The sequence below is a fragment of the Myotis nattereri genome (assembly GCF_964212035.1).
Source record: "Myotis nattereri genome assembly, chromosome: 18".
In the NCBI taxonomy this organism is placed as follows: domain Eukaryota; kingdom Metazoa; phylum Chordata; class Mammalia; order Chiroptera; family Vespertilionidae; genus Myotis; species Myotis nattereri.
This window is the reverse complement of record NC_138093.1, coordinates 10,389,541-10,402,463: the sequence shown is the minus strand read 5'-3', so window position 1 is coordinate 10,402,463 and position 12,923 is coordinate 10,389,541. Positions and strand designations below refer to the sequence as shown.

The following is a 12,923-nucleotide window of genomic DNA, read 5'->3' as shown; positions in this document are numbered from 1 at the left end:
TTTAATCCTCTACTTTCCCATTGATGTGCACTATTCAAATGTCACCATCATAGTGCCTTCTGATTACTTTTCTTACTGTCTTTCTCTTTGCTTTTTTCCTTCCTTATGTTAAAGACAAACAGCAACAGTGTCATTCTCCTGCTTACTAATTTTCTAATATTATGTAAATTGGCTTATTTGCCTTGTACAGAATTTATGCCTGAATACCCAAGGTTGTCTAAATATCTAAAGAAAGGTTTGAAGCTTTATTCTAGCTGGTCATTATTCCTTCTTTATTGTCTGGCCCTAAACTAGAAGAGCTATGATAGGAGGGGTGTGGTTCCTTAGTAAACAGCAGTTCAGCTCTGGCCCACATGCAATTTCCTTTTCTGTGTAAATTCGAAGAGCAAAATCTTTGCTTCAAGCTTTGCAATGCCAGGGTCTGCTCTCGTGTGACTATAGTAAATCATAGCTCTCATAGTTTAGCTACATAACCAGATCAGGCCCTTTGGAAGATGTGTTAGGTGCTGGGCAAGATTAGGTCTTTAATTTTATGCTGGGTGATGATTCTTATGTATCTCCTCTTACCAACAATAGAATAGAAAATTACAGCTGTTTGAGATTAATGACTTGCTATTGTGAGGACTAGTAATGTGCCAAGAAAAATGCTGTTAACCCGCAAGACCTAAATTACTGTCTTTTAGCCTAAAGGTCTTACAATATACAACATTAGGCCTGGAAGCAATTCTCTTTTCTGATACTGGATTTGACCTAACTGAGTTAAAAGCAACTTAATTAAAATTGTTACAACATGATTTTAGTAGCCGATAGTCTGAAGATTAACACGAATCAACCAAATCAAGTATTACTGAATTTCAGGCTCGATAAAATCTTCATAGGAGCGATTGATTTATGTGCTTGATACTTCACAAGAATTCACAAACTCAGTTGGTTCAGTGGGGCTTTGCTAAATGCTTTTTTGGCCCTTGTATTTGAAAGGACATTTTTCTGAGATGTAAAGTATTATGATTAGAGAAGAAACAAACAATTTCTAGCTTGTAAGTCAGTACATTACAGAATTAGGAGTTTCCTATGATAATTTATGCCAAGATGGGTTCAGATGAGATCCAGATTCATTTGTACTCTTCTATGGCCTTCTTGGCTTCAAAGTTGCTGCTGAAATATTGATATTAAATATCTATCTATCTGGTCTTATTTGTAAGAGAGCCACTAAAGGATTAGAACATTTTCCTGAGAAGGAGACAGGCCTATTTTTTGTTTGCTTGCTTTTTATTGTTCTTATTAAGCAAAAAACTTTTGGTCCCTATAATATTTTAGGCATTGTGATAGTGATTTTATATAGAGGTGAAAGATACATTACCAACTTAAGTGCATTTGGTTAAATTGGAATCTTTTCCTGATTTCCTGTGTCACTTTGGTCAAGTTTCTTACCATCTCTAAGTTACTCACCGTTTCCTAAATGTAGGTTGATATTGGACCAGATAATTAAAGTTTTCTTCATATCGCTAAGATTCTTTGGTTTAAAGGGCATAGATATAACCACAGTTCCTACCACTTTAAATCTGAGGCTATTTTTTAAAATTCTGTTATAGTTTAAATTTGAAACATATCGCCCTAACTGGTTTGGCTCAGTGGATAGAGTGTCGGTCTGTGGATTGAAAGGTTCCGGTTCAATTCCAGTCAAGGGCACATGCCCGAGTTGCCAGCTCAATTCCCAGTAGGGGGCGTGCAGAAGGCAGCCGATCAATGATTCTCTCTAATCATAGATGTTTCTTTCTCCTCTTTTCCTCTGTGAAATCAATAAAAATATTTTTTTAAAATTTTGAAACATATCTTATTATAGATATTATTGGAAAGTTGTTTTATTTGAGGAAATAAAAAGCCAGGTTTTGTAGACAAAGTTTTATCATTAAGTAAATGATAGTTATTTATCATTTAGAATTGTTGTACATGTCTATTAAATAGTTACATCTCCCATGTATGACATAATTCACATTGCTTCAGGACAAGGCTCCCTGTTATACCACAACAACAGATATCTCAATTTTTCTAGGAGTTGTTTTTCTTGCTTCTTTTTTCTTTTTCTCTCTTCCATCTGGTCCTGTTTGCTGTACTTTCAAAGCATACCTACCCATTTCTCTCCCCTGCCATTACTACCACTATAATCCAGGCTGCTCTTATCTTTCATCTACATTACTGCAACAGCCTGCTACCTCGTCTCCTGTTTCTATTGGTGCTCCCCCACAATCCACTCATCACAGAGCTGCTTAGTGACCTTTTGAAAAATTAAATATGATTGGATTACTTTTCTGTTAAAAACACTGCAGTCCATTCTCATTTCAATCGGAATGAAATTCAGTTTCATTAACTCTCGTGTATAAAAGCTTTATATGATTTGACCCCTGCCTTCCTTTCCATCTCATCCTGTATTACTGTCTGCTTTGCCCCTTATGCTCTGTCCCTGTGCTATCCAGCAAGGTAACCACTAGCCTTACGTGTCTATTAGCCACTTGAAATGTGGCTAATCCGAATTGAGATGTGCTGTGAGTGTAAAATATCCCCCTTAATTTCAAAAGACAGTATGAGAAAATGTAAAGTATCTTGTTAATCATTTTTATATTGAATGCTTGTTTATGATAGTATTTTGGATATAATGGGTTAAATAAGATATTTTATTAAAATTACATTCACCTATTTATTTTTACTTTAGCCAATGAAGATACTAGAAAATTTAAAACCATGTATATGGTCCATTGCATTTCTATTGGAAAGTGATACTATAGTCCCCTAGGCCTTTCTCTTTCCCAGGCTCACATCCACCCTCGGTCTCTTGCATTGGCTGTTCCCTCTGCCTAGCTTGTTCTGTAGATCTTTGCACACTGACCAACCAATTTAGGGTAACTTAATCGCTTTATCATGCTCTCGATTTTACTGCATAAAGCTTGTTCCTATCTGATATTTCTTGTGTTCCTATGTTCCTTTATATGTAGCTCCCTTCCACAGTGCTTTATATACTATGGTATTTAACAGATGTGCTGGATAGTATGAGGCTCATTGAGCAGAGGAGATAGTAATGCATGGTGAACAGAAAAATTGATAAATAGCACTGAAGGAATAGAAAAGATTTTTCTTCTGAAAACTTTATGCTCCCAGTTGCTGGCAGGAAGGGACTTAAGGTAAGCTGTAACTCCACTGCCTGCAAGGCAGTAATTAGAGGTCGAAAGTGTGAAGGAAAGAAAAAATGAATACCAGTTGCTTTTTTTCTCTTCCTCTAATGGGTTTATAATTTTTCTAATTGGAATGAAGTGGAATAGGGAGGGAGGAGGTGGAATTTAATACCACAGTGAATTCCTAAAGCTTTATTTTAGTAAGTACTCTTGGCTCATAATGAATATTAGTATAGTTCAATGAGTTCATCTCAGTCTTATTGATCATCCCATATATAAGTAATACATGTGTCTGCTTTTTACCTGAATTGTTTTGGTGAATTATTCTTTCTGTAAGACACCGTTTCCTCAGACCACTATGGATTTTTAAATTTATTTTAAAATATTTTTACTTTTTATTATCATTTTTTAAATCCTCACCTGAGGACATGGAGAGAGAGAGAGAGACAGAGAGACAGAGAGAGAGAGAGAGAGAGAGAGAGAGAGAGAGAGAGAGAGAGAGAGGGAGAGAGGGAAAGAAAGAGAAAGAAAGAAAGAAAGAAAGAAAGAAAGAAAGAAAGAAAGAAAGAAAGAAAGAAAGAAAGAAAAACATCATTGTGAGAGAGAAACAGTGATCCTCTACCTCCTGCACATGTGGATGGGGACTGAACCCGTGATCCAGGCATGTTCCCTGATGGGAATCAAACCAGCAGTGGCAACCCTTCAGTGCACAGGAAGAAGCGCAACCAACTGAGCCACTCCAGCCGGGCTTACTTTTTATTTTGAAATAATTTCATGAGGGGGTTATATAGAACTCCCAGATTCACCAGTTGCCGAATATTTTGCTAACTTTGCTCCCATTGTCTATATAGACACATTATTTTTTTCATTCCTGAACCATTTGAGAAATAGTTGCAGATAATATTCATTTTTACACTGAATACTTCAGCATTTATTTCCTAAAGATAAGGACATCTCTTATATAACTACAGTATTTTAAGTAATTTTAGTATTGATAAAATACTGTTATTTAATGTACAGTCCATATTAAAGATCTGCCAATGTCTCCAATAATGTGAGCAAGCATGCTATAAGAAAGATAGTTGGAATATAACTTTTCCTCTCTTAGGGATGTCATAAGTTTGATCAGTGTGCCTTTTGAATTTCCTAATTGAAAACAGGATAAAGTGAATATATGATCATCATTTTTCTATTTTGAATGCTCCCCTTTCTTTAAACTCTGGATTAATTGCTTTAACTGAATAGCTAGCGTTTGTGTGCGTGGCTGGGAGAATTAGAGAGGGGAGCTAGAAAGTATAGTAAGGATGGAAATGAATCAGTACTCTTCATAAGGAACAGGACTGTCTTCAGGAATTCATACTGATATTTCATGCAACAACCGGTTTTTCTAAGTCTCTAGCAAAAGATGCTAAAATCCTTTGAAAATAAAATTTGTTGTTGACTACTTTTAACTCAAGTAACTTGTCTTGTTGCTTCTTCCTAGCCCATGACCCAAGAGTTATTCAAACAACAAAAGCTGAATTCAGATGAGACCATTATAACTCAACAGTCGGTACCTGAGTCCCACATGGCAGAACTCCAGGGAAAAATCCAGCAAACAGAGGCTACCAACAAGGTATGATCACCTGGTGGCCCTTGGAGATCCGTCTCCTGAGGATGTGACTGACTCTAGCTGAGTCTGTTAACTTCTCTGAGTAGGACCTGGGAGATGGATAGGGTGTGTTTAAGTATAGTTCTTCTTTATTTCGCATCAGGATGTTAGCCTGTTCTGCACAGATCAGGTTGCAGGTGCCTTTTACGTATGTGATTAAAACTTGAATGCAGACTTTAAATGTATAAGGTACCAAGATAGGAGATCTGTGCTTTTGATTTTAGCTTAACTTCTCACTCCTTCATAACCAATGGATTTTAACATCTGCTTAGAAGAAAAGTCCCACAATTTGGGATGCTGAGCTTCTGGCTTGGCATAGTCCTGTATGATGCTAGATAGTAGAAGCTCCTTGGTCTTGGTTTAAGGGATCTACAGTGACTCATACGGACAAGTGCCCAGGATGGCTGCCATCATAGAAAAAGCACAGTGCATGAGAATTGAAGCAACTGAGTGTAGGAAGAAGTATTTCACCTTTCCTGCTACTTCCTCTTGCTGATTGGCTTAGGACTTGAATGGGCACTATATTTGGGGAAAAGTAATAAGGTAATATTTCCCAAGGACTCCTCTAAACCTAGATTTGAGGGAGGATTTTATGCATTTGAGGTTACAAGAAATAATTGACCTAACAAACTCTCTTACTTTTCTGAATTCAGATTCTTCAAGAGAAACTGAATGAAATGAGCTGTGAACTAAAGTCTGCTCAGGAGTCATCTCAGAAGCAAGATGGTACAATTCAAAGCCTCAAGGAAACTCTGAAAAGCAGGGAAAGTGAGGTAAAATATTTGGCAATCAAGGACCTGTGAGGAAATGATGTGTCCCATTAAAGTGGACAGGTATTCTATATTTTTGATGTCAGATTAATACATCTTACCCTAGAGCAATTGTAGCTTAACCTGAGTTGGTATTTTGGAATAGTCCTGCTACTAAAATCTGTACAGGCAAGATAATGGAGTTAATAACATTTCGGTTACTAACATGTATGGTGCTCCCTCTCTCATTTTCAGACGGAGGAGTTATACCAGGTGATCGAAGGTCAAAATGACACAATGGCAAAGCTTCGAGAAATGCTTCACCAAAGCCAGCTTGGACAGCTTCATGTATGTGGGGGTCACATAGGCAGACTCCATGGAGGATGTGCCATTCTCTGACCTATGTTGTTGGTCTTCTCAGCTGCTTGGTGCTTGCCCTCCTTGTGATCATGATTTTTACTCTTTTCAGAGCTCAGAGGGTACTCCAGCTCAGCAACAGGTGGCTCTGTTTGACCTGCAGAGTGCTCTGTTCTGCAGCCAGCTTGAAATACAGAAGCTCCAGAGGGCCGTACGACAGAAAGAACGCCAGCTGGCTGACGCCAAACGATGCATGCAATTTGTCGAGGCTGCGGCCCATGAGAGAGAACAGCAGAAAGAGGCTTCTTGGAAGCATAACCAGGTAAATCATTAATCGTTTTGTGGCCCTAAAGACCGACTTTGCCCAGATAATAACTTTCTATCAGGACAGTTTGTGTTGAACCCTTTAGTCGCTTACTTTATCTGAGTAATCCAGTTCAACATTTGCTGTCCTCATACTACATGCAGAATATTGGGCTGTGCTCTGGAAATACAATAGTGAAGATTACAGGCTCTTGCCTTGTAAGTTACTTGTAATTTAATTTGAGATACAGTCACATAAACAGAAACATTGGTCGATTTCCTCCCGCACACTCCCCCAACTGGGAATCGAACCCACCACCTTTTGGTGCATGGATAATGCTCCAACCAACTGAGCCACACAGGCCAGGGCTATGAAGTTATTTTTGAAGGATGGGTAAAAGTCAGCGAGAAAGAAAAGTGAAAGCGCAAGCAAGGTCAAAGGAATGGCACATGCCATTAGACATGTTTGTTTTTAATAAAAGACATAATTTTTAATGGTTTCTTTATCTTGTTAGTTTAGAGCATATGCTACTCTTTTTTAAGATTTAAAAGGAAAGTTGAAATATCCTATCATTGATTTTATTGTAAAGCAAAGGATCCAGGTTTGCAGTGGGACAGAGTCTTCCTTAGTAGTTATAGAGGTCTATCATTTTTACCAAATTTACATTCTACCCCCATCCACAGTTCCCTCAGTTTCCCACATCCTAGTTGATTTGTGTATAATATTTCTGAGTAATTTTAAGAATGGTACTTTCTGCTACTTTATTTTGTTCTACATGCCCAGAAAGCTTCAAGGCCTCCATGTCTAATGACCTTGTGAAAATGTTAGATTCTTAACAAAAGGGAACATGGGGGACCATTTAAAAACTTGCTTGTGTTGTCAGTTTGGCTCAAATAAATTCTTACAACATTTCAAAAAATAAAATAAGTGGAATCTGTTTAATTCAGGAATTGCGGAAAGCCTTACAGCAGCTACAAGGAGAATTACAGAGTAAGAGCCAACAGCTTTGTACCCTGGAGGCTGAAAAATACAATGAGATTCGAACCCAGGAGCAACACATTCAGCATCTAAACCATAGTCTGAGTCACAAAGAACATTTGCTTCAGGTGAGTCACACAGTGATTTCATCGAAAACTGGACTCAGAGAGCTGAGGTTCCTGTTTATGTAATCTTAAGATATCAGTCCACCTGCGTGAGTACCTGCCACATGTAGAAGAGTGAGAGGTGGGGATCAGGAGGATTCAAAATAAAGTACAATCTGTGAAGCAGGATGTTAACCAGGAAGTCCAGGAAGCAAATACAGACCGGAAAGATATAGGCCATAGTTGTAAGTAGTTATTAAGCACCTCTGTGAGTCAGAAAGCATGCTAGGTTCTAGGAAGACCACGAGAAGAGATGGCCACTGCTCTTAGCCTCGTAAGTGAAGAGATTTGAATAGAAATTTCCCCAGATGATAAAACAAAAGTTTTAGGGGGAAAATCGAACACTAAAGAAGACAGTGGATCACTTCTACCACCTACTCTAAGCTCCAGTCACATTGAATCCCTTATAGTTTATTGTGCATACGATTTTTCCTAGCATGCATACATTGTACATACTTTTTTCTTTATTTGAAAGAAATTCCTCCTCCATCACCTCTTCTAGTCCATTCAAGACTCAGAGCAAATGTAATCTTTTGTGAGATCTCTAGTGACACCTTCAGGCAGAGTTAGACAGTGCATCCCATGTTCCCCTACGCACGTGTGTATGTGATGCAGAATAGTTAAAAATTTGTTATCTCGGCTAAACTGTTCCCCTTGAAAGTGATCACATTTTGGTTTTTATTCTGAATAACTAACAAATTGATTGGCAGAGTATGGGAATTCAGTTAGTATTGGATAGATGAATAAAGGAAAATATTTTTTGGTTTCATTAGGAATTTAGGGAGCTCCTGCAATATCGAGATAACTCGGACAAAACCTTTGAAGCAAATGAAATGTTGCTTGAGAAACTGCGGCAGCGAATACAAGATAGAGATGCTGCGCTAGAGGTATGTCCCATAATTTTTCTCATGATGCTATGGATTATTCTGTCCACATAGGTCCTATAGAAATCTGTATCTACTGGATTTGCTGCTTTTCACAGTTGAATCTCCATTCCTTTATATTGGGATTCCTATTGGAAAAGGGTGATCAGGATAGTGGCTCTTACAGAGCTTTAGGATCCTTGCTTTCCTTGCAGCGGGCTATAGATGAAAAGTTCTCCACTCTAGAAGAAAAAGAAAAAGAGCTGCGGCAACTTCGTCTTGCCGTGAGAGAGCGAGATCTTGACTTAGAGAGGCTGCGCGGTATCCTCTCCTCTAATGAAGCTACCATGCAGGTAAGAGCAAATCTGTCCTGACTTGGCATCCCTCTCCTACTTGCATTCCTGAAGCATCAGCCCTTCTATCATTTTCTGCAAACCAGTATGTTAATTTATGAGAAAAAAAATAAAAACAAACAAAAATAATAGTCATTAGTTTCATCATCAGGGATTAGGAAGTGAGACGTTTTAGCACTTTCATGAACTTTGTAGGGGGAGGCAGTGAATATGGATTCTATACATGGTTCTAATTAATTTCAAATCCTTGTCAATATCTGTACACTTTTACATAAGCATTGCCAGGGTGCAACTACTGCATTGTGGTTTTCCCATTAATGTTATAGACATGTCTGTGTATGGCCACAATCAGATCATTTGTTTATTTTAATAATACTGTGGAGCATTTTTGATATTTATTTTAGAGCTTATGTATCTTACCATCTGCCACTTCTTAAAGAAGTTCTCCACTGCTTGTATAGTATATCCTACTTCCTCCAAAATACATCATTTATCATGTATGTTACGTTTATGTCTCTACAAGCTAGATGAGAGTTTCTAAAAACAAAAAATAAATTAGTATGGCATTTTTAGATTAGGTACTAAGTTTCCTCCTTTTGTAAAGTAGTTGATAACATGAAGATAATTTAAAGGTAGATTGGGTTTCGTGTGTAACCTGAGGTGTGTGGAGTGGTCCTTAGACTTACGGTTGCTTTCTTTGTGACCGTAGAGCATGGAGAGCCTCCTGAGGGCCAAAGGCCTGGAAGTGGAGCAGTTATCTGCTACCTGTCAAAACCTCCAATGGCTGAAAGAAGAAATGGAAACCAAATTTAGCCATTGGCAGAAGGAACAAGAAAGTATCATTCAGCAGTTACAGACATCTCTGCATGACAGGAACAAAGAAGTGGAGGCAAGACTTTGTTAACTTACTGGTAGTCAGTTTATCAGTTACATAACCTCAGGCTTGGATTAGGACTCTTGAGGTCTGGGAGGCCAGTGACCCAAGTCTTTAATTCCGTTCTGTGCCTGGGCGAGTCATTGGCTTTCACTGGGACTGTTGTCCCTACTCCTATAAATTCACGGAGTTTGTTGTTTCAAAACAGTATGTCAGTTGCCATAAGTATTCTGTATTGTCAGTGTTCATTCACTGAGCATGTATATATAGGCTTCTATGTGCCAGGCCTGCGCTGGGTCTGGGGAAACACAAACAAATGAAACACTGATACTTGTTCTTCAGAATCTCACAGCTCTTTCTTACATGATAGATTCTTAAAAGCCCTCTGATATGTAGTAGAGGGAATTCTTTCCTCCAAAACTCACACTGTTTCTTCTGTCTTAGGATGTTAGTGCAACCTTGCTCTGCAAACTCGGACCAGGGCAGAGTGAGATCGCCGAGGAGCTGTGCCAGCGTCTGCAGCGCAAGGAAAGGATGCTGCAGGACCTTCTAAGTGACCGAAACAAACTAGCAGTGGAGCACGAAGTGGAGATGCAGGGCCTGCTTCAGTCTATGAGCGCCAGGGAGCGGCAGAGCCAGGTAAGGACTAACACACACTTTACCAGAGTAAAGGAAGACATCTGTTATCCCAGTTCAAACCAGAATCTTTTTTAAAAATACATATTTTTTACTGATTTCAGAGAGGAGGGGAGAGGGAGAGAGAAACATCAATGATGAGGGAATCATTGATTGGCTGCCTCCTGCACGCCCTGTACTGGGGATTGAGCCCACAACCGGGGCATGTGCCCTTGACTGGAATTGTACCTGGGACCCTTCAAACTGCAGACTGATGCAGGCCAATGCTCTGTCCACTGAGCCAAACCAGCTAGGACCAAACCAGAATCTTGACACCTTGGTCTGATGAGTTCTAGCAGAACCAATTTCAGATTATTTTATCTTTAATATATCTGTTATATTCAGTTTTTTCTAATATTCTACCTATGAGAGACTTTTCACTCATTGCCTGTTTTTCCCTGTAAACTGAAAGCAAGGAAACTATTTTCTAGGGTCCCAAAACTGGCTTCATAAATGGTTGGCTTTTAACATATAACATCAGAACACAAATTTTGTTTTATTAGAGAATCTTTCTGATGTCATGTGTGATTTCCATTCTAGGCTGCTGCCGAGAAGATGGTGCAAGCCCTAATGGAAAGAAATTCAGAATTGCAGGCCCTTCGCCAATATTTCGGAGGGAAAGACTTCATGGTGTCCCAAGCACTCATCTCCAGCCAGCTGACTGGAAGGACCTCCATCAGCCCCCGCCTCGGAGAGCAGACTGATCAAGTAAGACTGTAGACTTGTGTAGATATGTTTGATAATTATCTGACATGTGTGAGAAGAATCCAAGTCCTTGTCATTGTGATCATGGTTCCTGCATCTTCCTAAATCCCCCAACTCCTCCAATTTTCAGGGTTCAGTGCACATACCCTCCAGAGATGATAGAACTTCATTGACTACCAAAGGGGATACCACCATACCCAAGTCCCCATTAGGTAAGCATCAAATTTCATTTCATTAAGGAATCTCTGCTTTTCCTTCCCATAATTCTCTTTTAATAGGTTTGGCCAAGACTCTCTTTCCCTTCCTACCTTAATGGAAAAATTAAATTTGCGTTCCCCTGAAAGGATGAAGACGTGTCTATTCTAGGAAGAACTGCCCTTTCCTTATGTTGAATTGAGGTGATTGCGCTGGGTATGCAGTTTGGCCAGGGAAATTGCATCCTCCTTTTCAGATAGCTTTGCAGGGATTCAGTAATGTAGGAGGTAGTGTTTCCAAACCTGCACAGCAGAACGATGGGGTGATACCTTCTGGGTATCTTTTAAGAAGGCTGAGGACACTTGCTGTAAGGTGACATTTCAGTGTTGGGAGGGGCAGGCAGTTGCCTCCATAACTACAATATAATTTATCACACAGAAAATTTAACCTTGGTGTGGTTATACTATGTCTTACTTAATCTTATTTTATAAGCATGTAGGTTGCTTGCAGTGTTTTGCTTTTACAAATAATGTTGCAAAGAACAACCTGTGCATATATGTTGTTTTTTATTGTTGGGGTGTATCTTCAGAGTAAATTTCTGAGAAAGGAGGCAGCAGAGATCATGCCATGTTAATAGTGATAGAAACTAGCACTGTTGGTTTTTTTTCCAATTTTAGGAGACTTGGACACAGTTGCAGGGCTGGAAAAAGAACTGACTAATGCCAAAGAAGAACTTGAACTCATGGCTAAAAAAGAAAGAGAAAGTCGGGTGAGTTTTCTAGTCAAGCCTAATTTCTAAATTCCTGGTTTTTCTTTCAAAATAATTTATATTTAAGAAAGTACACTTCTCCAACTATAATATCTGGAGAAAAATATAAATCACTTTATATACATATAACCTCTCCAGGATGCTCTGGTTTTTATAAATGGGGACTGTTAAAACATTTTAAGTGCTAAAATAATAGTTTTCTCTGCCCATTGCTAACTGGAAAAAAGTAATTGGGAATAAATGACATGCTATATAATTGCTGCTTAGATTTATGACATTAGATCCATAAAATTAGTTTTGGAAACATGGAACAAGAGAAATTTGAGAATGATGACTAATGTTGAGTAATTGCTAAATGCAGTGCACTGTATTGGCTACTTAAATTAGCACTAATACTTACAATTCTATACAAAGTAAGTGGTATTGGCCCTACTTTAGATGAAGAAGCTAAAACTCAGATTTTTTAAAGCACAGAGGTAGGGAGTAGTCATATAATTAAATACTAAAGCTAAGATTTAAGCTCAGGTCTTTCGTGACTTGAAATGCTTTTTAAGTAGTCATTTCCTGGAACATGTTTTTCCCCCCATGTTTATGCTCTATTTCTAGCAATAGAGTTTTCATCAGTCTTTTTAGAGAGGCCTCTCGGCCTTACAGACTCTCTCCCCCTTCTGCCTCCCTGTGCAGCTAGTTGTATGTCCAGCTATGACGCAGAGGGAATATTGGGGCCACAGTATAGTGTTCCAGACTACAACTAAGGGCCTTTATTTACCAGGGCATCTGTTTTAGAAGGTCGGTTCGGGTCATGGGTTCCTAAGTCCAGTTCAGCTGGCTAAGCTGTGTAGTTCCTCAGTTTTGTTCCACTTCTTTGTCTTAGATCTGTAATGTAAAGCCTGTGTTCATAGTTGTGATCAAAGTATCTTATTATACCTCTTAGCATCTCTTTCTACACCATTTATCTCCTTAAAAACAGGCCCACATTATATGAATAAAGTTTGAGGATATGAAGTTGCATGGCATTTAAAAATAGGAATTTTTAAAATCCCCCAGTTATCCTCCCCTTTAGCGGGGGGACCTCTACCCCAACCATTATCTGATTATTCATGCCAGTTCTTTAGTTTC

The 12,923-nt window shown here is 38.8% G+C and overlaps 1 protein-coding gene across 5 annotated transcripts in view; it reads left to right on the top strand.

The window, feature by feature from the left end:
• Positions 1–12,923, top strand: part of LOC308533919 (myomegalin) — a 140,503-nt gene that overhangs the window by 75,781 nt on the left and 51,799 nt on the right. For all 5 annotated transcript variants that reach the window (XM_081112144.1, XM_081112148.1, XM_081112147.1 and 2 more), the window contains 12 exons: positions 4,651–4,782; positions 5,472–5,591; positions 5,823–5,915; positions 6,037–6,246; positions 7,176–7,334; positions 8,144–8,257; positions 8,449–8,586; positions 9,296–9,475; positions 9,905–10,099; positions 10,676–10,843; positions 10,971–11,052; positions 11,713–11,804. In XM_081112144.1, coding sequence (XP_080968270.1) covers positions 4,651–4,782; positions 5,472–5,591; positions 5,823–5,915; positions 6,037–6,246; positions 7,176–7,334; positions 8,144–8,257; positions 8,449–8,586; positions 9,296–9,475; positions 9,905–10,099; positions 10,676–10,843; positions 10,971–11,052; positions 11,713–11,804 — 1,683 coding nt within the window. The remainder of the gene's footprint in view (positions 1–4,650; positions 4,783–5,471; positions 5,592–5,822; positions 5,916–6,036; positions 6,247–7,175; positions 7,335–8,143; positions 8,258–8,448; positions 8,587–9,295; positions 9,476–9,904; positions 10,100–10,675; positions 10,844–10,970; positions 11,053–11,712; positions 11,805–12,923) is intronic.